The following is a 22,893-nucleotide window of genomic DNA, read 5'->3' as shown; positions in this document are numbered from 1 at the left end:
CGCACTAACAAGCTCCTCCTCGTCGGGGACTTCAACGTGGACGTTTCAGCGGGCGAGAACACGGCGTTCGTAGAAGACAAGTCCCATAAACTAGAGCTGACGCTACGCACCGGCTTCCGCGCACCCACCACCAGACACGGATCGTGCATAGACTGAAGAAGTTCGAGACACATGATCACAGAAGCCGTGCGTCCCCCCCCCCCTTCTGTGTCAGTGTCTCTCGGTCTTCTTCATGGATCTGCACCAGCTAGTCTGCACCATTTCCCTTGTTTCACTCGACTTGTCCCTCTAGCATGGGACTACTGAACAGCGTCCGCGTGCTCAGCCAACACAGTGAGCAGTCGGCTAATTAATGGATATATAGCTAAAAACATAAAGAACCATAAAATAAACTACAGCTATAAATGCGTCTTTGTAAGGCAGTACACGCCATGGGGTTGTCCCACGCTGGTTAATGATTCCACGAAGTATAGGGAGACACCAACTAAATTGCCCAAATGATCATTAAACGATCCATAAGAGGAGAATCGTCAGAGCGATAAGCTGAGCAGAAAGTTTAGCAGTCCGGAGAAGTCGATGGGGAGCACCGAATCGATAGCAGGCGTGGCGGACCTTGTTGAGTCGAGATCGTCGCATTTGAACGAGGATAAAATTAAATGTAAGTGCATAAACGTGCTTCAGTATCTTTCTCGATCTATTTTATTTAGTTACTAAATAGTGGCGTGCGCAGAGACAGCGTCGTCTGGAAATATAGCAAGATAATCGGTGAAATTCTGACATACATTCAGGGACTTATCTCAGGAGAGAAGGAGATCCTAAGTACTGAGGGCTTTAAAATAGCCTTCGTCCATTGTTTGTGCATGGTATGCGTACTGGGGGCTTTAGAATAGTCTTCGTCGATAGTTCGTTCATGGTAAGCGCTTTTGCAGGCGAAAGCAATTCTGCTCCTCGTTTCACAAGGTGTTATACAGATGGAGTTGGCCGTCCTTAGGCTCAGGCGCAAGGAGAATGCCGTGATTTGAAATTTTTCAGTTGATTATCTTCTATAAATATTGTAGCTCGATAATAAAACTTGCATACTGTGCTCCATCAGAAAATGACATCATTCAGGGTCCTGAAGAGGTTTACGAAACCCTATCGTTATGTCAAATTTACGTAAACGTTGCAGACGGTGTAGAACTTATAGTAATGTGAACCTTTCATTGCCCTCCAGCATATTGAGCAGCTCTCGCTCGCGAGTGCTAGATATCCTAAACAGAACGGACAGGCATGTAGTTCAAAGCACCAGGAAACAATACACACGACGGAGGTCAGCACATGACGGACCCCAGAAGGACCCGAAGTGATGGCCGAGCATGTGCTGGTGCTAACAAAGAGGGACTTGATTTACCTCAACCAAATCAGTCTCCTGTCAATGAGTACTACGTACGTAGAAGCAGTGCGGGACGTTGGGCAGTCCAGAGCCAGCTATTCCGCAGAGGCTATCTGCGGAAGGAGCGGCGCGTGAATGCTATGGTCACCGTCTTAGCCGGTGAGACAGACAATCTACGGTCACCTAGATAGGCCACAATGAGGTCTTAGGTATTGTCAGACGACGCTGGATGGCGCTACGACGCGCTGCAAATGTCCAAAGGTAAATGCATAGATAGTGATACGGGCATGCCTGTTCAGAAGAGAAGGGAGATGTGTCAGGGTGACATTAAACAGAAGCGGACTGACGACGCTTCCCCGTGGGATTCCACGAAGGACAGAGTTGGTGGCACAGTCTTTCTCTACAGTGTGCACGAAGGCGGCTGTTAAGCAAGGTTCACACCATTGCTTTGCTATGGGTGCACGTATGGGTCACCGTGGTAACCAACCTGCCCTTTGGGGGGGTACGTGTGGTCTGCGGGGTGGTCTGTACGGGGTGGTCTGTACGTCGACGTAGCCTGCCGTTGCTGGCCGCACTCAACTGGGCATCGTATCATCACTATAGCAAAAAAAGAAAGAAAGAAAAATAAATAAAGGGGGAGAAGAGAGTTGACGAGTTCAAAGTGAGGCATAGGCAGGATGAACGATGCTGATGGGACGGAGATGCACTGTAGATGAGAGGTGCACTAGAGTTGCCTTTCTGCGAGGTCCGTTCCTTGAAGAAAACGCACGACGTTGCGAGTTTTTTAAGTCGTTCTGCCTAAGAACCTTAGGGGAAGAGGACGTCCGTCACTATGGCAGGCCTGGAGTGGGGAAGGTGATGATGACAATGACCGCAACTGGAATCCTCCCTGGAGCCGATCTTGAACAGGTGCGAGTTCGTGAACGCAGATCCCGTGCGTTGCCGATGGAGCATTGTCTGCATGACTCTGCGAAGGTCTCTCGTGTGAAAAGAGGATCATTGATCTTGCATGATGTCCTGTATGCTAGGATGACGCACTTCAACTAGCTGTTTCACGGCCATGTGCCTGCTGGTGTCGGTCGGAACTGGTAAGGATAGGCTGCAGCTAACATGTGCTGAGAATGCTAGATGGTCCGCTCGTTCGTTGCCTCTGATGCCGACGTGAGACGGGATTCATTGGAAAGCAAGATCACCTCCGATTAGCTGAAGCTGGGCGCACGACCTCCTTATAAAGCGGGCTAGGATGCCACCACACATGGGTTTCCTCACGTTACAGAGCGCACTTCTGCAGTCCGTAAGTAAAACGGCCTTAACTATTCCAGTGACTTGGACCGCAGCAGCTGCGTGTAACAAGGCCACGAGTTCGGCCGTCCTGGATGATATACGGTAACGATCTGATTTCCCGTGCCAGGCCACTTTCATTGATGGGATGCAGTACGCACTAGTAGTGGTTTTGGTGGTGGTGGTGAAAGGGCTCGCAGTTGTCGGCCTCACAGAGGTGGGCAACGTCACGACTGACGCCCCGGGGGAATGTGCGTCCTTGGCCGACTTGTAAGGGAACTGTGCCGACATATGTCTGAAAGTCGCCCCGCGCAACAAGACGCAATTAGATGTAATCATAATCCGCGCTCCAGGCAGAAGAAGAAGAACCTTTGCTGCCCTTCCACTTCTCAACATGGCTGCCGTGGACAGTGCAGAAAAAAGAGATGTGTGGTTCATATGATATAACGCTGCCGAATCAGGAGCTAATATGTATAGATGTTAAGAACAGGGCTCGGAACCGTTAATTTTTTGGGGTTCGGTTCAAGTTCCGGTTCAAGGTTATCGGTTCGGTTTGGGTTCGGGTTCAGTGCAACCAAAATAACGGTTTGAACCGTTAGTAATGGGTTCGAACCGGTTTACGTGTGCTAATCAGTGTATTCGCCTTTACTCACCTCTACACTTCATAGGAACAGAGAACATGTATGTCACAGCAGATCATTCTTTACTTTACCGAAAAGTGCTGGGAAATGGCGTACAGCATACCATTCACTCCATTGCAAAAGGCTATCGCCAATTTCTGAAGAAACAAGAGAAGAAAGCGGTCTCGTAGTAGATAGGAGTATCTCAGAGTCGCAAGCACAGGCCAGCACGCTGCTACCCGTTGAAAAGAGGGCGAGACGCCGCTTCCGTGTCTACTTCCTGCATGCTGTGGACCACATGCCAACGTCTTTCCTGTGGTCACTAGTGGTCTGCGTTGCTTGTGGATGTCACTGTGAACTATTAAAATTTACGTCGCTTTCACACTGCGACGCTGAATGAAAGGAAGCAACCGAGGCAATAGTGCAAAGTGTAGCTGTCGCGTAGCACATGCACTTTTTTTGTTTACATCTCGGGTTACTAAAATGTACAGGAATGTCGTGATCCTTTTGGAGGTGAGGCTGAAGGAGGTGCATGGACTCACCACTTCTTGGTTTATCAATTTGTCCGCTTTATGAATTCGACAAGATTCCGAGCGATGCAGGGAGCTGGTGCGCGGCAGTCGAGTGGGAAGGTGTCTTTACTGTCTGGCGAACCGGTCACCGCATCATATTTTTTCGGTTCAGTTCCGGTTCGTTCAATGAGAGAGAAAAAAATGTTAACGGTTCGGGTTCGGTTCGGCAAGAAATAATGTTTTTTTTTTTTTGCGGTTTTCGGTTACGGTTCAGTTCCGATTTCGATCCCTGGTTAAGAAACGCCCGTGGCTTTATGACCACTACGGCGGGGAACATAAAGGCGCTCATCGGTCGTGAGCTTGCAGTGCCCGCATATATGTGAACAGCCCAACGCATCTGAACGCATACGCACACAGCCGCACACACCCATTGAAATGCAATAGTGTGAACCGGGCTTTAGGAGCACATCAGGCTGCGGGTTACAGATCGAAATCTTGATCTCCGAATCTCGAGTGCATAATGAGTTGATAGGACTGTCGCGTGCTCAAATGTGCCTACTCGGTCAACATTTACTCAAAGTTCGTACGATCCAGGTGTCGCCACCTCGATCCTTTCTACTTCTTCTGTATTTTTGTTGTAGTGCGATCTGGCCGTTTCAGGCTAATATTTCCTATCTATATATTCCATCCAGTGTTTTAATTCAAGTCAAAATCTTTACTGCAAGCTATTGAAACTTTTGGCATACGAGCAGGTTGTCGAACCGCAAAAAATACGGGTTCGGTTCGGGTTCAGGTTCGCGTTGCTTTGATTTCGTTCCGGTTCAGTTCCGGTTCGGCCACGCCAAAAACCGAACCGGTTCGGAAACCGGTTTACATCCCCGAACCGCAAACCGGTCGCGAACCGGTTCAACGCTTCCATTTTATATGTTCCATAAAACTGCTTTTATCAGGAAATGCGTGGCTAATAGCTTACTGCTGTTGGTCTGAACTGACCTTTTTAACGGTCAGGTACTCCCTTTAGCGAGAGAAAGGAGAAATGGATATACATTTATTGCAAATAGAGTCCACGCTGATGAAGCGGTGTGGTCCTGCTCCTTTCTGTTCCCCAAATCTTTTTTTTTTTTTTCACACGCACTGGGCCAGCAAGATACACCTAAAAGAAGCCGAATAAGATGGACAGCGTTGCATTGACGATGGTACTTGCCGGCACACTGCTTTCGGAGCGTGAGTCGATCTGAAACCATACTGCAGCATGTCGAAAGTATATGCCTGCCAGCCTTACTCTGTCTGAGCTCACAGCAGTGTACTAGGTAATCCACAACACAAAGGCAATGTGTCAGGACACAATTGCACTACCACTAAGCAGAACTGCATTTACTTTTCAAACCACGACCAATCAAACAAGCACCGTTCAGCGTACGCTCATTCTCCGCTTCTCATGTTTCTACCTTGTTGAATTTATACTGCTCACGTGCAAAGAGAAATGTTGGGCGCTTACTTAATTGGTCCTATAGAACTACATAACTGTCCTACTCCATTTCTGTTTCATTCGTCTGTTTCATTCGCGTGGCGCCTCGTCTCTGAAGGGTAGACGCCGCAGCGCGTACGTGGGGCGCTAGCAACGGCGCAAACAAGGACAACTGCGCTTCAACGTGTTAAAAAGACGCTGAAAGTATACTTACTATATGTCCCCGTCTGACTGCTCGGTGAAAATTTCCGAAATCCATGATATGGACATATGATGTTGATACCAATGTGCCTTCGTTCGGGGATTGAGAGGAACTCTAATGCTGACTTCTTTTATGTCCGAACCGTTTTGTTGCGAACCGGTTACCGCTATTACTTTTTACAGTTGTGCTTCGATTCGGGTTCAACAGTGTCATGAAAATTTCGTTTCAGGTTCGGGTTCGGTTCCGGCAAAAATAACCGTTCGAGTACGGTTTTCGGTTCGGATTCGGGTTCGGTTCGACACCCAGCATACAAGGCTCATTCCCTAGTGACGGATGTATTAATGGCTTACCAGGTTTCGTTCGAAGCAGGGCACAGGCTTGTTCTCCAGTGGGTTCCAGCCCATTGTGGTGTCGTGGGGAATGAACAGACCGACAACGCCGTACGAGGGTGGTTCCATAAGTTTCCGGCCCGACCAACTTTTAATAGTCATAGAGACGAAACAAGTGTATCACTTTTCGACATAGTCACCCTTAACTTCGATGCACTTTTGACACCTTTCAATCAGCATTCTTATACCCTTGAAAAAATAGTCCGAAGTTTTGTCCGCAAAATGCTGGAAAACTGCCTCTTGCACCTCACTAACGTTTTGAAATCTCCGTCCTCTGAGACCCCTCTTCAAGTTTGAGAACAGGAAGTAGTCACTCCGTGCCAAGTCTGGACTGTAGGGTGGGTGGTGGATTTCTTCGAAGCCGCACTCCCACAGTGCAGCCTTGGCAACAGACGCCGTGTGGACAGGGACATTGTCCTGGAGCAACCGGACACCTCGACTCAACCTGCCGCGCCTCTTTTCCTTCATGGCGTCTCGCAGTCGGTGCAGGAGTGAAGCATAATAAGTCGCATTCACTGTGGTGTTCCTCTCTTTGAAGTCGACGAGGAGGATCCCGTGACAATCCCAAAATATTGTTGCCATGATATTCTTTGTGGATTGTGTGACCTTGGCTTTTCTTGGGGCTGCTTCTCCTGGTTTGCGCCATTCCATCGACTCCTTTTTCAAAAGGGGATCATAGTAGAGCACCATAGTCTCATCCCCTGTGACAATTGACTTCAATATTTCTTCTTCGTTCTCTTGACAGAGCTCCAAAAACTCTTTGGCACAGACGACGCGCTGTTGCTTTTGAACTGACGAGAGAAGTCGTGGCACCCATCTCGCACTGACCATTTTTATGTGAAGCGCCTCGCCGATGATGCGAAAAACGGTTGTTTTTTAGAGCCCCAGCCTTTCTGAGACTTCGTCCAGCTTCAGACGCCTGTCGCTCAGCACTTCCTCCTCGACAAGAGACAAATTTTCTTGTGTCAAAACTTCCACTGGACGACCATCGCGTGAATCATCTTCAATGGACTCTCGCCCCAGTCGAAACTGCTTAGCCCAGTCTTTTACCGTTGTGTACGACGGAGAGGCTTCCCTGTACATGTTGTCCAGTCGCGCTTTAATTTCTTTAGGCGAAAGTCCCTCTTTTGTCAAGAATTTTATCACAGCGCGGTACTCGATTTTTTCCATTTTAATTGAAGAGTGCACCCTGGCTGTTTGAAATCCACCTCTCCAACCGACAAAAGCATGGAGAGGGTTGAGGGTGGTGCTCCGGCCCTCCAACTGAGGGCGCCACGCGTCCTTAATCGCATTTTCAAATTCGCGCGCATTTTCTACCTCGGGCCGGAAACTTATGGAACCACCCTCGTAGAAGCAGCTCTCTTCTAGGAGACGGACGAGTATTGCGCTGGTGAGATGAGACCGTCATCCCATTCTTCGACGCGTCGTGATAGCCCTGACTTCCCGCCAATGGACAACACACATTCTCCACCCATCTATGCTGAAAAGAGTTGATCCAACGCTCGCTTTCGGCACGCAACTAAACATCTCTCGTCAACATGCTGCATTAATTCATCGAATGCCACTCAATGTGGCTTTTAGAGCTCAGTGGTGTTACTGCAGTTGACTCTAACAGATGCTGTTACAGTGGTGTTCTAGAAGATCAAGAGCACATTCTTATTCATTGACCACGCTACCAAACTTCCCGAACAGCACTCTTCCGGTCTCTTAATCAGCTGGGCTCTCGCTCCCCCCTCTCTCAAAATTGCTTGATCCCTGTACAGATCCAGCCAACCAACGCTCTGCCCTCAAAGCTCTTCTGGACACCATAGGATTTCGATCGTTATTGGGAAGGGGCTCATTATTAATGCGTTAGCAGTAGAATCCTCGCTACGAAAGAGTCGCGGCGTGATCTGTCTGTAGCCACGGCGCGCATGCGCGGTCAGTGGATCGGGAAGGAGGAAAGGACAGGGCGCGACGCGGCGCTGGCGTGTCGGCAATGCAGCTGTGATGGTCGACACATTCAGAAGTGTCTGCGTGGGCGCGCCGTGGGTTGTGAAATTTGTGCGGAGGAGCGGCAACGAAAGAAAGCTGAGGCTACGAGACGGAATCGCCAAGCTGAATCGAAAGCACGAAAGGCTCGCTTGACTGCGAATCCTGTCTTGCGTTAGCGTTGTGTAGGGTCGTGTGAACGGTTCTGTAGCGTTTGTGAAGGGTCGTTGAAGGGTTGTGTAGCGTTGTGAAGGGGAGCTCCCAAAGGGTTTTCAAATTTTGATGGTACACATTTCCGTCGTATCCACCGATGGACAGAGCTCGGCATTTCGGCCCGAAAGAACTCACGACCACGAGCATCTGATAAGGCGAGCGTGAGGCTGAAGCCGACTCACGCTCAGGCTGATATGGCGCGTGATCGCTGTGCACCATGAGCGTGATACTGGATCGCACTGATCCTCGTGACTCTGTAATCACAACGTCGAATGAATGAGTTTATCGCGCATGCTGCGATCACCATGAGGGTGACTGCATGAGTGCGATCACGATATCAGGCAAAGGCTGTTCGTGTGATATCTAGGCATTATCGCACTCACGCGATCACCATGTATGTAGTTGCGCTGCTGGCACATGGCACCCTGCACACAGCCAAGGCAGGGAGGGCGTGAATTTCATTTTGTAATTGTGCTTTCGGGCCAAAAATAGGCAAATCAAATGTCGCAATGGCAATAAAAAGTTGTTCGAGCCCGGGTGTGGAGTCTCTTGGGCAGTGGTTGTATAGGCAACAGGTGTTTCGCCGCTGCTGCAGCAGCGAAGAATCATGTCTGATCGCGTTGATGAGCCGCACACCATGGGCACAAATATTTATGCTGAGTCTTCACTGTAGTAACACGCGAAAGATTGGAAAGGGAAGAATAGTGGGAAATTTCGAGCACGGCCAGAGCACGCTGTGGATCTTTCCAGAGCACTCTGCATCTACGGTGCCCTTGATGTTGTGTGAGCGTGACGAGTTTCTTGCGGAAGACTATGACAAGCAAGATGTCTGCACCTTTTGGATACATAAAACCAGTCGATATCCTAAGCTCGGTCGTTTAGCGGAGGTCTTCTTTGGCATACCGGCCGCTTCCGGTGGCGTCGAACGCCTTTTTTCGGTAGCCGGTGCAATACATAGGGTGCGACGGTCCTCAACAACAACTTTATTTGCGGCCTTGGAGAGTGGGGAGTTTCATCGCCACAGGCGATACTCTACCCCATTGCTGGACCCTACCCACTGTAGGGTGGGTCCACACGGTCCTCACTTCTCCCGACTACAGTGGAAAAGCTCATCCTCGTGGCTGAAAGCGTGAAGGGGTCAAAATGGACAGGAAGCCGGAGAAATTTCACGTCGTAGCCCTTAAAAGAAGCTCACTTAGCTACACGTATTGCTCAATGTTAGGATGTTTGTACCTTCATGCATTTCTGCGCGCTGAATAAATAATTGGTGTTAGAAGCACAATGTAAGCTCCCAATTATGACAGAGATTTCCTAACTGACGACGCCATTGGCCCTCGCGTCGCCAGTATGTCTACATGCCGGTGCCGCAAGGCAACTGCGGCAAGGAGAAAACGACACACACCATCACCACATGCCGACATTGCAAAATTCTAGCATCGTGGCAACAGACATTTGGTCACCTGGCAACACGTTCAGAACAACACAGTGATCGGCGAAGACGAGATATGAAAAATTGGAGACGTCGGAGGATGATAGCACCATTGAGAAAGCATCCAAAGGCAAGCGTTATGCAAATATCGCCTCTTATATTTGAATTTTATGTGCAGGGGATGTTGAGGGTAGACAGCCGTGAAGCAAGAGCATCAACCATAATACAAAACTAGCCAGAAGGCGACTGAAGACACGGCGTTGCGAGCGCGCCCAGAAAGTTCGCGGTTCTCTATACTTGGCGCTTTTGCAGAAAAACATGATCGCGGCGATGACCGCGATCACGGGATCGCTACTGATCGCACTGATCGGTACTGATCACGTAATCGCGCTCAGGGAAAACAGCCTGATCGCAATTACATTGTAATTCCCATGAGCACCTGCAGAGGCGCGGCATCGTGATCGCAATACAGGAATCACGAAATACAGATTACTGCCGCGATCGCGATCGCGATCACCGCAGGTTTTCCTGATGTTATTTCAACGTGCCGGGATCACCGCAAGGGCACTTCAATGACGATTCCAATCACAGCCACACTCATTCCTTTGGTGATCGTGATGTCGGTTATTGTGGGTTATCGCAATCATGCGTGATTTCGCCGAGGTCTGCCAATGGATCGACCATGATTTTTTCATTCGCCACATCACCACCAGCAATGGGGTAGAGTATCGCCCTTGCGATGAAACTCCACATACATAATCTTAAAATAAAGTATTTGTTGTGTATTACTTGTTTGTTCTCTTACGAAGAAATCATTTACCTTTCAGAAACAGAAACAACAAAGAGATTCCAACTGCTTCTCCCTCCCTGCGTGTTCTCGTGGCGTGAAAGCCGCTGCATTGTAAGCCCTACTTTCTGAGCATCAATGCTTGCTGGTTCGAGTCTTCGATACTTAATTACGTGTCTCAGAAGAGTACGCAGTCACTGGCGCAGCAGTAACGTAATTCCTATGGCATAGTTGTGTTGGATGAGTCATCTCTGAGCACGAAGCGGCCAATTTCTTGTATTATCACATCCTTATTGCGAACAAAGTTAGCTGAGCCACGGTTTATGAAAAAGTTGTGCGGCGTTATCCGAATTGTTTCTCCTATTAGATCATAGACGGGTTTTCTTCTGTTCCCCTCATTTTAAGCATTTCGTACAGTGTGCCAAACAACAACAGCAGATATATTCTGATGATGAAGTGGGGAGGTTTTCCACTCTAGGAGTGGAACGCTACCCCATAGCTAGGGGGTCTAATATGAATAGTGCAGCAGCTGTGTGCCGAAATTTTAGCGCATGCGATGAAAACAGAATCTCAGGGCAGCTCACTCTCTACCATCAAAGCCCTTTCCTATCCCGCAAGAATGCCGCCGGAAAACCGCAGGATCCCTTATACAGTCATCCAGTTCAGCCACCAGACGTGCAATATCCCGCGCCCGCCCCCCTCTGTTGTCATGCACCTGCAGCAGAGCCACTGCCACTGTCCTTGACCGAATCCGCACAGGATCCGCCTTCACGGACAGCTGGCTTCATCGGTTCGGACTTACACCGACACCACTATGCCGACAGCGCTCTTCAAATTCGGAAACCATAAGTCGCATCCTACAACGAAGCACGCAGACGGCTGCTCAACACTGACCCCAGCATGTCTACATGTGACATCATCTTTGGTGGCAACTCGCCTGGCGAGCGACGACGCCGGACTGCTGCTCTGGTCGCCTTCCTAAAGGAAACGCGGCTTATATCGCGCTTATAGTGTAGTGTAGGTTTCTTTTTTATTATTATCTTTTTTGTGCGTCTTAGTCGTGACGCTGCCCGCTTCCAGCGTGCCCAACCACGGCGAGCAGTTTTCATCTTCACCACCACCACCACCACATAATCTCACCTCATAACGCGATCAAATCAACCTCTGCACATAATGATGCTCCCTGATATCAGAAAATAACGGAACCTTTGTGTGACCATTAACGTAAATGTAAGGTGTCCAAAACAGGGCACCTACTTTCAATAGAACCGGAGAGGAATCCACATAACTGGGAATTATGGGGAAGTATGGTGGGAATAGCGCTGTGTTAGAGTGGTGGTTCCGCTTTTAGAGTGCATGTTGCAGTATCAGAGTGGTAATAACCCGCGTCCCGATTACCGTGGTGTTGCTCAGTTGTGCTGCGATGTAGCACCACTAAATATCACCATTACTTTGCAGTTGTTAGTCCGAGAGTGAAGGAGACCGGAGGCGTAAGGCGGGACTAAGCTGTTTACTGGCGAACAGCTGGGAAATAAATTAGAATGACTGGGTGACTGGTGCAGAAGAGCGTGGGCGTGGGCAATACGCGCATGGTGACATCTTCATCGTCGGCTACGCACAGTGCTGCTACAAGCCTCCCCCCCCCCCCTCTGGACCGAAGGCTGCGACGGCATGAGTCGCACCGAAGGCGGGCCGGACGCCCAGCGGACCCTTCTCGGCGAAGGTGCTGCAGAGTTTTGGCAGCGGCATGCGTGACGCTGGGGCCGGAGCGTCTTGCAGGAGGAAGGCCGGCTTCACCCTGTCGATGGACACGACCTCCCGGCGGTTCGGCAGTTGGGTGGTCACAGTCTTGCCTTGGCGGAAGTGGACGAGCGACGGACCGTCGTACGGAGGCTGGAGAGGTCTACGGGTGGCGTCGTGGCGCAGGAAGATATGGGTGGACGTGGCCAGTTCTGGGTGGACGAAGGTTGGGCGTGACGATGAGCGAGTCGGGGGCGGGCGGAGATCCGCACAGTAGGCGTGCAGGCGAGCAGCGAATAACAAGGGGCCTGGGGCTGGCTGCTGTGCCGTGGCGCTGTCGAAGAACTGTCCCGGAAGTCGTAGGGGCGTCCCAAATACGAGACTTGCGGGTGAAACAGGAAAGTCGGACCTGATGGCCACTCGGATGCCCAAAAGTGCAATGGGTAGACGCTCCACCCAGCGGCCAGTGGGGTCAGTGCGAAGCGCATTCTTCAGGGTTCGGTGAAGACGTTCTACTATGCCATTAGCACTGGGATGGTAGGCCGTCGTCTGCAGGTGGCGAGCGCCCAGGAAGCGGCATACGTCGGCGAAAAGGTGGGACGTAAACTGCCTGCCTCTATCGGTGGTGATAACCGCTGGAGCCCCAAAGCGAGCGATCCACGAGTGGAGGAACGTGTGGACGACGGTGTCGGCGGTGATGTCTTGGATGGGTACAGCCTCGGGCCAGCGCGTGAAACGATCTATGCAAGTGAACAGGTAGGCGCAGCCCTTAGAAGGTGGAAGGGGTCCAACAAGGTCGAGATGGACATGGCGAAAACGTCCGTCGGGCTCCGGGAACTGCGACGGCGGTGAGATTGTGTGACGCTGAACCTTGGAGCCGCTGGCAAGCCACGCATGACCGGGCCCACTGACGGATGTCCCGGTTCATGCCAGGCCACACAAAACGTGAGGCAATGAGCCGCTGTGTGGTCTTGATGCCCGGGTGGTGAAGAGAGTGACAAAGGTGAAAAACGCAGCGTCGAAAGGCTTGAGGGATGAGAGGTCGCGGGGTTCCCATGGTTACGTCACAGAGCCAGGCACGAAGGGAATCAACGTCGGCACGCTCTTGATGTCGAGAGAGTGCGAAGAAAGCAGGAGCTCTTGAATCTCGGCGTCGGGCTCTTGCGCCTCTGCCAATGCCGAGTAATCAATCGAGGCGGGGAATCCATCGGTGACCGCTGCGATCGGCGCTCGTGAAAGGGCGTCGGCGACGATGTTGTCGGTGCCTGAGAGATGGCGAAGGTCGGTCATGAATTCGGTAATGAAAGAGATGTGACGTAATTCGCGCGGAGAGTGGCTTTTTGTTCCTGATGAGATGGCGAATGTCAGGGGCTTGTGATCTGTGTAGACTGTGAAGTGGCGTCCCTCCAGAAAATGGCGGAAGTGCTTGTGGAAAGATATACCGCGAGCAGCTCCCGACCCAAGGTGCTACATCGGGTTTCTGCGGGTTTGAGCGGCTTAGAAAAGAACCCGAGTGGCAGAAGCTGGCCGTCAGGCGTGGCCTGATGTAGGGCTGATCCAACGGCCTCGGATGACGCATCGACGAGTATGACGGTTGGTGCGTTGCAAATGGGATGGGCCAGCAAGGCAGAGTCTGCGATAGCCTTCTTTATGTCCGCGAAAGACTTCTCTGCTGCGGGGGCACACGAAATAGATTGCGAGGGTCCGCCAGGGTCAGTTCGACGGTCAGAATTCGGCACGCTCTTCATATTGGTGGGGCAAAAAAGTGACCTTTACTTGGCAAATTTCCGAGTTCAGTTCGCAAATATTTACATAATTAAACTTGGAGTACATGACATTCACATGAGGAGGTGGCAAAAACCCAGTAAGAACAAATGCCATTGACCGCATGACTCTAGGTGGTGTAGTTTTTTAATTATAATTCAATGACACGTTTTCTGGGACACCCTGTATGTCTAAAAGTGGCTGTAGTTTCTTCTGGTAGAAGTACTGACTTCAATAGTCTTAATCTCAGGTACCTTATATAGCTACAGTCAGGGGATGCTTTTTCAGAGGTACTGGATTCAAAATTTTGCTAGGCCATCAATCAGTACAAACCCATTCAGGAGAAACAGTGCTTTGAATGTTGCTATAATTCAACTTTGTTAGTCTTTGTTTTTTCTTACTCAGATTGAATAGGTTATGGGTTCTGAATTCGCAGCAAAGACAAAGACGTTGACATGTGATGATATCAGGCTCCCAAATAGAGAAACACGCAGTAGCAAATGCATCATAGTTGCACGTGTGTCATAGAAAAAACAACCAAACAAAGAAAGGCCTGAAATGTGTTGAGGTGTCCATTGCATCAGAACGGACAAGCATCCAGGAACTGGAACAGTCACGAAAGGAAAAGGAGACAAATTCACAACAAACTATTTACACATAGAATGCTGTAAAAGGTATCGCGGAGTCATAGTTTACAGTGTCACATATTTAGTTCTACATAGAAACTTCTACCACTGGAATGATTACACCTCAATAATATAGATCTTGATAGGTCGTGACATTACTTAGATAGCCTCTGTCGTTGTAGGTTTTCAGAATGTGCTTTCTACAAGGCATTGCTATGCGGAAAACGAGACTGCTCCATGAGTGAATAAACCTTAATTCTTTGGGTGTGGAGTACTTTCCACAATTTGGGCTCCTGTTTTTCCGAATTGTAATTGTGTACCCACTACTCAGTTTCCCAGTCCTACCTTGCAACATACTTAGCATGTTGCGGCACAAATGGGCTGACTCACTTTACATGTCAATCTACTCCTAATTATTAGTGGTTTGGTATGCGGCTGAGGCAGACCACAATTAGGGACGACATAAAACATGATGCTGATATGGTGTGACTGTTAGCGTGTCTGGCTGAAAATTGGAAGACCCAGGTCCTATTCCTGGTGTCTGTACCACTTTTCCTGTTGTTTGAGTTCATCTGAGCTGCCTCTCTTTTTCATCTGGACTTTGTTGTGCTCAACAAAGTTCTCCTACGATTGTTTTCTGTATGTACCCCAATGCAAAGACTTTTTTAAGTCCCAGAAACTTGTCATATCGATGACTCAGATCACACTATGGTGGGTGAGGAAGCATTGCAAAGATTGGAGCTGGCAGCACCTTTATTGTGCATACCTTCTATTGTTTACCTCTTGTTGTGCAATGTCTGATGTTCATGACTGGGAAGGAGCATTTGAATCATCCTTCGTACATTAACTTTTTGAATGTTGTATTTCCACAGCCGTGAGGTGCTTGTACCCTCGTTATATGTCAAATGCGATTGAAACCTATTTACCTGTTATATAACGATTCCCTGTAATGCAGATTCCCTGTAACTGTGATGAGCAGATATACTTCAATAAATGTATAGAATAAAAAAAATGTAGGGATTTTTCAGTGGAACATTGTACTGCGGGGGAATGATTGTATGGATCCTTAAGACCATGTCAAAGCTACCCTCCACTGGATATGTTGCCATGGTGGAGAGATACCACTATTCTCCTTGGGAGGGGGAGGGGATATGCATACTCAATTCTCACGAAAAGTCTGGTAGGTGCCTGATGGTTGGACATCACCTATAAGCTTGTGAGATACGCCCTCTGAGATAACTGTGTAGCCGCATCATGGGATAATTGATTCATCCAGTTTCAGTCGTTTCAATTACCCTTTGTTAAGGAATGCTGAGCAAAATAAACTTCTTGCGTTTCTGTATTAAACCGTACTGTCATATTTTGTTTTTGATTGCTCTTGTGCTGAACTTTGTGATTCACTACACATGTTCAAGTACCAAATGGATGTGTTTTTTACATCTATCCTCTCTGCCTAGCTGCTGTGGCTAGAAGAAGTAATGCAACACGGCCGGCAAAATTGTTGACTTGAAGCGGTTTGAGTTCGAGAATGGTGATTTTCAAAACGTACACCATACAAATTCAGGACAATAACCTGCACATCACATGTGCAGCCCAGCCACTATTAATAGCGTACGAGTTCACGCTGCCGACACACAGTTTTATACGACGTCGATATCCACAGTCGGAGGGCCGGTATTGCATGTTCATCATGTTTACGGTGCTTCACGACGATTTCTGGAAACCCTCAACAGCACCGACACTTGAAATCTGTTTGTTTCTTTGTAGTTACCGCAGCCGCACCTGAGTCAGTTGTAGGGTAGATGTAGTTCCTTAGAAAGAAACTCCGTTAGAATGCATCCACTCCCCACTGCGTAGCCCGTAACAACGAGTCATCGATGCAGTCTTCCGAGTGTCGAGAAATCACATATTCATTGCCATGACGGAAAGCAATAATGGTTCTGAGGATAAAGCACACAGTGGACACACACAAAAATATGGACGCTGTCTGGCTTTTTCAACGAGTGCCACGTTTCAGCTGCTCAGTATTTGTTCAGTTTGTTTATGCGCACATGTGGATTCTTGTCTGGATTGCAGGGACGGATTCTATTGTGGATTGTTGAGGATTGTTATGTCGAGCCCAATGTTATACGCATGCATTGCCGCTGTACGCGGCAGGTAGTACGGATCCGTTGCGAATACCAAATACAGTGTTGCCCGTAATATTTAATTTTAATTTTCTAATTAACTACACCGAAAATTGGAATGAAATATGTGCCGCTTTTGTACTGATTGCTTGAACTATCGAATAACCCCGTCAAATGACGTTCGACCTCAGCTGCTTTACAGTACCTTTAAATTGCGTGGCGTCGGTGATAGAGGAAACGGCACCCGAAGGCAGTTCCGCTTCAACGATGTATGGGGCAGAAATTGATCGTGAAATTACCCTGTTGATCATGAGTGAATGCGCACTTTCTGTGGACGATGAGTGCGAACTGATATATATGTAGCCACTTGGGTTAACTATTCTCTCAAGTAATTATTATGATAATAAATTTTGTGAAACAAACAAAGACGTTCGGCGCAGAGATGCTCGCCGAGTGGAAAACAGAGGCAGATTGAGAAAAACCAGGGGGCGTGGCCTTTCTGTGTCACCTAATTGCTCGCCAGCTGTCGTTCTCGGCAGCTCTCGCCGACGTCGTGAAAGAAGTTCGGCATGGCAGTTTTTTTGGCTCGACGTCTCTCCTCTCCCGACTCCGGAAATGCGCGTCTATTTCCGCCGCCCGCTCACGACGCCGCGTCGGGCGTCGCCAAGTGAGAACTGGCCCTTAGCCGATAGAGGGTTACGGACGTGTAATACTGTTGCTTGGCGAATGTGCGATTATTCCCACCTTTCGTCGCCCAGCGTCTTTTCACAGCAATTTCAGTCGTGATTAAAAAATATTTGGTTTTCTGTGGCACATAAAATTTGCAGTTGGGTTTCTTTCGAACAGGTTTTCGCCGCTGCCAATATTAATAGCACGCCTGCTGCTTTACAGTACCCTCTAAGGTACTTCACCTCTCAGTCAAAAAAGTTTTTCTTCACGCTAAACTTCACAGCGCCTTATCATCTCTAGCATTACATCATAAGTCATTGCAGTTACGCACCTATATTGGCAGACCAGTACGCGCAATTCCCCACATTTTCAAAGAAGTTCAACCACTGCTATTGCATTACTCGTGGTTGCACCAACGTTTGGCACCGCCATTTTTTGCCTAATCTATCTTCACGTGTGAACACAGGATCTCAATGCTGATAGCTGTCGTAGATTTTAGAGCATTGGTGAAGCGTCGTGAGATAGTTGATAAACAACAACATGCAGCGCGGCGTCACAGAGCATATTATCTCTTCTGCTGCACGCCTTGAGTGCTCTTGACTGCTGCCACGGTTCGATACATGTCATTTTTACCACACTGATGTTCTCTGCGCTCCAAGCAAGTCCTCGTCAAATGCGTACGCCTTACGAATAAGTCCGACTTTTTCATTCCTTCAGATTGTCCCTTATGCCTATTTTACTTAACGACTAAGCTTACACGAAAGAAGTGGTCAAAAAGAAGTACACCACCGAGATATAGGAAAGGCTCTCGTCTGTGTCCTGTCTCCCGCGGGTCTTTCGTCGCTCTATTTTGTGTCATTAAATGTTCCAAGAAGCTATTTCTGCGGGCGAAAGTCGCCCACACACACACACACACACACACACACACAAAAAAAAAAAAAAAATTACGCTTCCGCAGTTGTCGAACTACTTCCGCTCGCCAGAGTAATCGGAATGAAGATTGACGATGTAATGAATGTTTCCTAATGGTACCGATAACGGGAAACGCAATGACTCAGTTGAATCATCGACTACCGAATGAGGTACTACGAAAGCATCATTGTTGTTCCGAAGGACGAATTCACAGGGAGAGCGTGGAATTTGCGTATATAGGCCTGACACAGGCCCCGTCGTTACATTGCTTTTTTTTTTTTTTTCGTGGGCCTAGAACTGGAGCCGTCAAATCTTTAAAGTACAACTGCATCTGCGCAGCGCCGCCCCCTACAGGTTAGCACTATGTGGTCAGTACCCACATACTTTTGGGTTATTAGACTTGCTCAGCCCGTTTGCATAAAAGTGTAGTACCAGTCTCAGACTCAATCTCAATTGGGGGGGGGGGTATAGGTTTATTGAAAAAAAAAAAGAAACAGGGGAAAGGTGAGCCTGGCTCCAGAAGCCGACTTGCTATTCCCGCTTACAAAAAAGGAAAAATAAAAAGAAGAAAAAGAAAGAAAAAACGAAAAGAGCGAAAGAAAAGAGGCGTAGTCACAGGCTCAGCGCGAGCCCTGTGTCAGTAAAGAAGCGTACGAGTTCCCTTCCGACGCGCCACTGAATGGGGCGTTGCAGAGGGCCCAGTTGCGATGCCAGCGAGACCTCCCTCAGTCCTAGGGCAGCTAGACGCTCCATCAGAGTGGCACGGGGAGCGGCGAACAGGCGACAGTGGAAGAGTAGGTGGGAAGTGTTGCCCTCGGTAGAGCAGGCTGCACATGTAGGGGTGTCAAGCGTGCTGAGTTGGAAGAGCCGTGTTGGCGTTCGAGCCACGCTTAACCGCAGACGGTGTATAACAGACGCCTCCCTCCTCGTGATGTTTGGGGGAGGGACGTATTGCATTTTTGGGTCGATGTAGTGCAGAAATGTATTGGGCGAGATGGCAGGTATATGAAATCCTGGATACAGCGAGAGCGTAAGCGACGTATGTGGAGCAGGCCGGCTGACATTGAAAGCGGGATGCTGAGACTCAAGGCAGCCGTGGTATGGGCACGTTTCGCAGCAATGTCGGCACGGGTATTTCCGGGCAGCCCGGCGTGACTGGGTGCATTGGCAATGCATTGAGCACGTGCTGGCTCCTCCTGTGGGAAGCGCTGCCGAAGCTGTTTAGACTCAAACTCCCCAAACGAGCCCGCTAACCAGCTAACCCTGCGACCTGGCTGCCTGCGACTAAAGCGGGAACCGCATACGACTTTTTTTCAACACAGATACGCCGAGCTGTGAAGACCTCTTGCTTGTACTTCCGCTTCCGTCCGCTGTTCTCGCGCTATGGACGAAAGGCGAAAGTTGCGGCTGCAAAAAAATAAAATAAGAAAATAAAAAATAAAAGCTGATTCTTCTTAAAAAGCGACAGCTGTTGCGGGAAAAGGATTGGTGGGTGCGTCCTGTGTGGGAAGACAGGAAGGCAGAAAGTGAATTCTACACAACGGTGAGTGTTATTCTTAGAATGTTGGTTCTAAGAGCATGTTCGCATCGCACATCGCACTCGACGGGTGCAAAGCCGTTTATGTTCGATATCGTTTTTCTTTTCTTCCTCTGCCATGTTCAAAGCACAGACGCTGAGCTTTTTGTTCATGCTAGGAAGTGCATGCATAGAAGAGAACTCATTTGATATCGACCTCAGAACAAAAATCGCTCAACTTTTGCAGATGCGGAAGCTGAGATACAGTGGGGACCGTACCTGCTTCGTGAAATATCTCCGGATGGGTCCCGAACAGTTCGATATTTTGCACAGACTGGTCGAAAATGACCTAACAAAGGCTCACTTGTGCAGAGAGCCAATATCTTCAGCAGAGAGGTCGGCATTTAGACTGAGGTAAGAGTAAACACTGAGCTGACAGTGTCCTTAAAACTGATGTGTAATGCATATGTAAAATCTACAGTGCATCTCAGGTTACCTAACACATCATACCTACTCAGCTCACGAGAAATGACCCTTCAATCTCACCAGAGGTATCTCTCGTCTGGAATATACTTCAAAGATGTTGCAATGGCCTATAGGGTTGGTATAGAAACAGCTCGAGAGGCCATTCATTTAACCTGCGGTGTCCTGTGGGAGAAACTTAAGGACTTGTACATGAAGGTGGGTGTCAGCCATGTTGCTGAATCACGATGAATACACACGTAGACCTATCAACCACTTCTTTTCTGCACATCCGCCTCCAGGTCCGACAGAATGGGCAGAGATCTCAAAGGGTTTTGCAGAGCGATGGCAGTTCCCCAACGGCATTGGCGTTGTCGATGAAAAGCATGTCAGGACTGTAGCACCCAAGCGCATGGGCTCCCTGTACTACAACTATAAGGTAACTGCTCAGCTTTGTGTGCAGGAACTGAAACTGAAACGAATGTCGGTTCGGTTACGGTTCGTGTCGGAACCCAGAAAGCGATTTCGGTTATGGGATCCGCCTTTTTAAGATTTGGGGTTAGTGGTAGCGAAACAGCTGAACCTGCATTTTTTTTTTCAGTTTTCTCTAGGATGTATCTGCAAAGTGCGTGGATGCCGCAAAATGAGCTACAAAGTGCAAATGGGTAAAAATGAATATATTTATATGTTGCTCTCCGAAAGGGTAGTGAAGTGCAATCTGCCAGGTGGAAGGAAGAGTGAACTCTTTTTACGACACACTTTTGCCATTTACCCCGACATTCCCCGTAAAGCCATTTTTGCAATCACTATATCTCATGCACATTCCTTTCACTTGTGCTCTAACAAGCTACGAGGCCAGAACAATTGCGTGCGTTCAGTGGTTCAGCAAACACAAGTCGGTATACTATACTAAATTAAACGTATACTAAATTGTCACAATAATACAGTTCATAACTCGGAAGGGACGTATGCAATACGTACATGTCATATACGATGCATACGTCATCCGATTCTGGGTCCAAGCACATAAGATGGTAAGTTGCCTACACAATTTCTGAATGAAAAACACATGGCAAGGGTAATCGAAATCACATTTTGCAGTTCATATTACGGATTACGTTCCGGTTCTTGGAAAAATTTGTGTTCCAAATGGTTTTTGGTTCCGTTCCGGTTTCAGTCCCTGTTTGTGCGCTTGTCCTTCTCTAAGGCGTATCATTGTGGTGTTTCCTTTTACAGGCCACGTTTTCTGTAGTGTTGATGGCTGTCGTGGACAGCCAATTCAGATTGCTGCTCATCGACGTTGGAGCAGAAGGCCTTCAAAGTGATTCAGGCGTCTCCAAAGCATCGCCAATTGGACACCATCTCGAGAGTGGAACTTTGGGCATTCCAGCGCTCTGCTTCCAACATGCTTGTAATGGGACTCTGCACTGAAAATATTGGCACGGGTACGTTTTGCAGGAGGGAAATTGTGTCAACAATTGCTGGTTGGCATGGCACTTGGTTTTCAACTGCTGCAGTGCCCACTTGAATAAGGCACTCGACCCGTGCCCCTTTACTGTACAGGGATGTCTTTTTTGCCGATGCCTCTTGCAGAAGAGGTACACTCCTCAAGATTCACATGATGACACGATGCTGCGATATGTTTGCACTTCCCGGGGCGGCCTGCCCTTAAACTGTATTGTGCCCTCATTATTTCATATGTTGTGATGTCAACCTGGAAAATAAGGTGGTATAGCAATCACAAAACGGTCACGCTCACCGTATGTACAGGAAGGTAACAGGCCACACCATTATTCAAAATGAAATATAGCCAAACGCAAAGAAAGGTTATTGCCGAAAGACACGAGAGTTCGCCTTCACATTTAAAAAATAATTGCTGTTCATGTGCTGACATGACGTAACTTAGTTCCGGAAATTGACAGAAAGCTTGAGGATGAAATTACCTAACAATGAGATGCACATCAACATACTTTTATGTTCACCTTGTAAGATGCCTTCGACAGAATTGTCTGTGGTAGGCACTTGCCGGTTACTGCGCACGAATCAGCTGTCCGTTCGCTGACACGTCCGAAACATGCTTGCTTTTATGCAGCCGAAGTCCCTTAACCAGCACTGACTTCCGAAAGTACCTGTCAGTACCCAGTATTAAACAAATTAAAAAAAACTCCGATTGACAGTTCCCCCATTGCACAAGCCCGACGAAAACGAAACCACGTGGGCCGACTCCCCCACGAGTAGCTTTTTTCCGACGCAAGGTGGCCCCGCGTTACCGCCACCTACAGGTGAGGCGCAAGGCCTATAGGCACACCAACAGAGTTTAGAAGTGAATTACCGTTCCAGTTGAGTGCTTCTGCCACTCGTATCCACAGGAGGTGTTTCATTTTCGCGTCTTTGTACTGAGGGCACCGCATGGCCCATAAAGGCCTCCGCTTTTGCACTTCAGAAATCACTTTTTCAGCTAAAGGCGCTCTGGACATTGCTGGTGCTGACATTTCAGTTCCTCGAGAACGAATGGACGAACGGACGACGTAGGCACAAAGCTAAGTAGGATAACCAGACGAAGAATGCCAGACCGTCCAGAACACTCTACTCGGGGAAGCGATTTCTAGGTCAGAGGGAAACGACAACCGAACAACGGCTAGCAAGTGGGGTGGTATGCGTTTTGTCGCTCCCGTGTCCCCAATTATTTTCATTAGCAGCCCATTCTGCCTGGTCCACTTCATTCTGTCTTCCACTTGCGCGTACTTCGCGATCACACCGTCCATGCCCACACAGCTGAGCGGCTGTGCAGACGGTCGTTTCCGGTCACGCACGCGATTGGTCAAGACGGACGC

At 48.7% G+C, this 22,893-nt stretch overlaps 2 protein-coding genes across 2 annotated transcripts in view; both read right to left on the bottom strand.

Annotated features, from left to right (window-relative positions):
• Nucleotides 1-22,893, bottom strand: part of LOC135373276 (protein O-mannosyl-transferase Tmtc3-like) — a 479,430-nt gene that overhangs the window by 279,853 nt on the left and 176,684 nt on the right. The gene's annotated exons all lie outside the window — the stretch shown is intronic.
• LOC135373314 (uncharacterized) lies at nucleotides 11,871-13,274 on the bottom strand. Its single transcript, XM_064606538.1, has 2 exons — nucleotides 13,048-13,274; nucleotides 11,871-12,891 (listed from the first exon to the last, which is right to left on the bottom strand). The coding sequence occupies exons 1-2, from the start codon at nucleotides 13,272-13,274 to the stop codon at nucleotides 11,871-11,873; spliced, it is 1,248 nt and encodes a 415-aa protein (XP_064462608.1).

This window comes from Ornithodoros turicata, unplaced genomic scaffold, assembly GCF_037126465.1.
Source record: "Ornithodoros turicata isolate Travis unplaced genomic scaffold, ASM3712646v1 Chromosome23, whole genome shotgun sequence".
Lineage (NCBI taxonomy): Eukaryota > Metazoa > Arthropoda > Arachnida > Ixodida > Argasidae > Ornithodoros > Ornithodoros turicata.
This window is presented reverse-complemented; position numbering and strand designations above follow the sequence as displayed.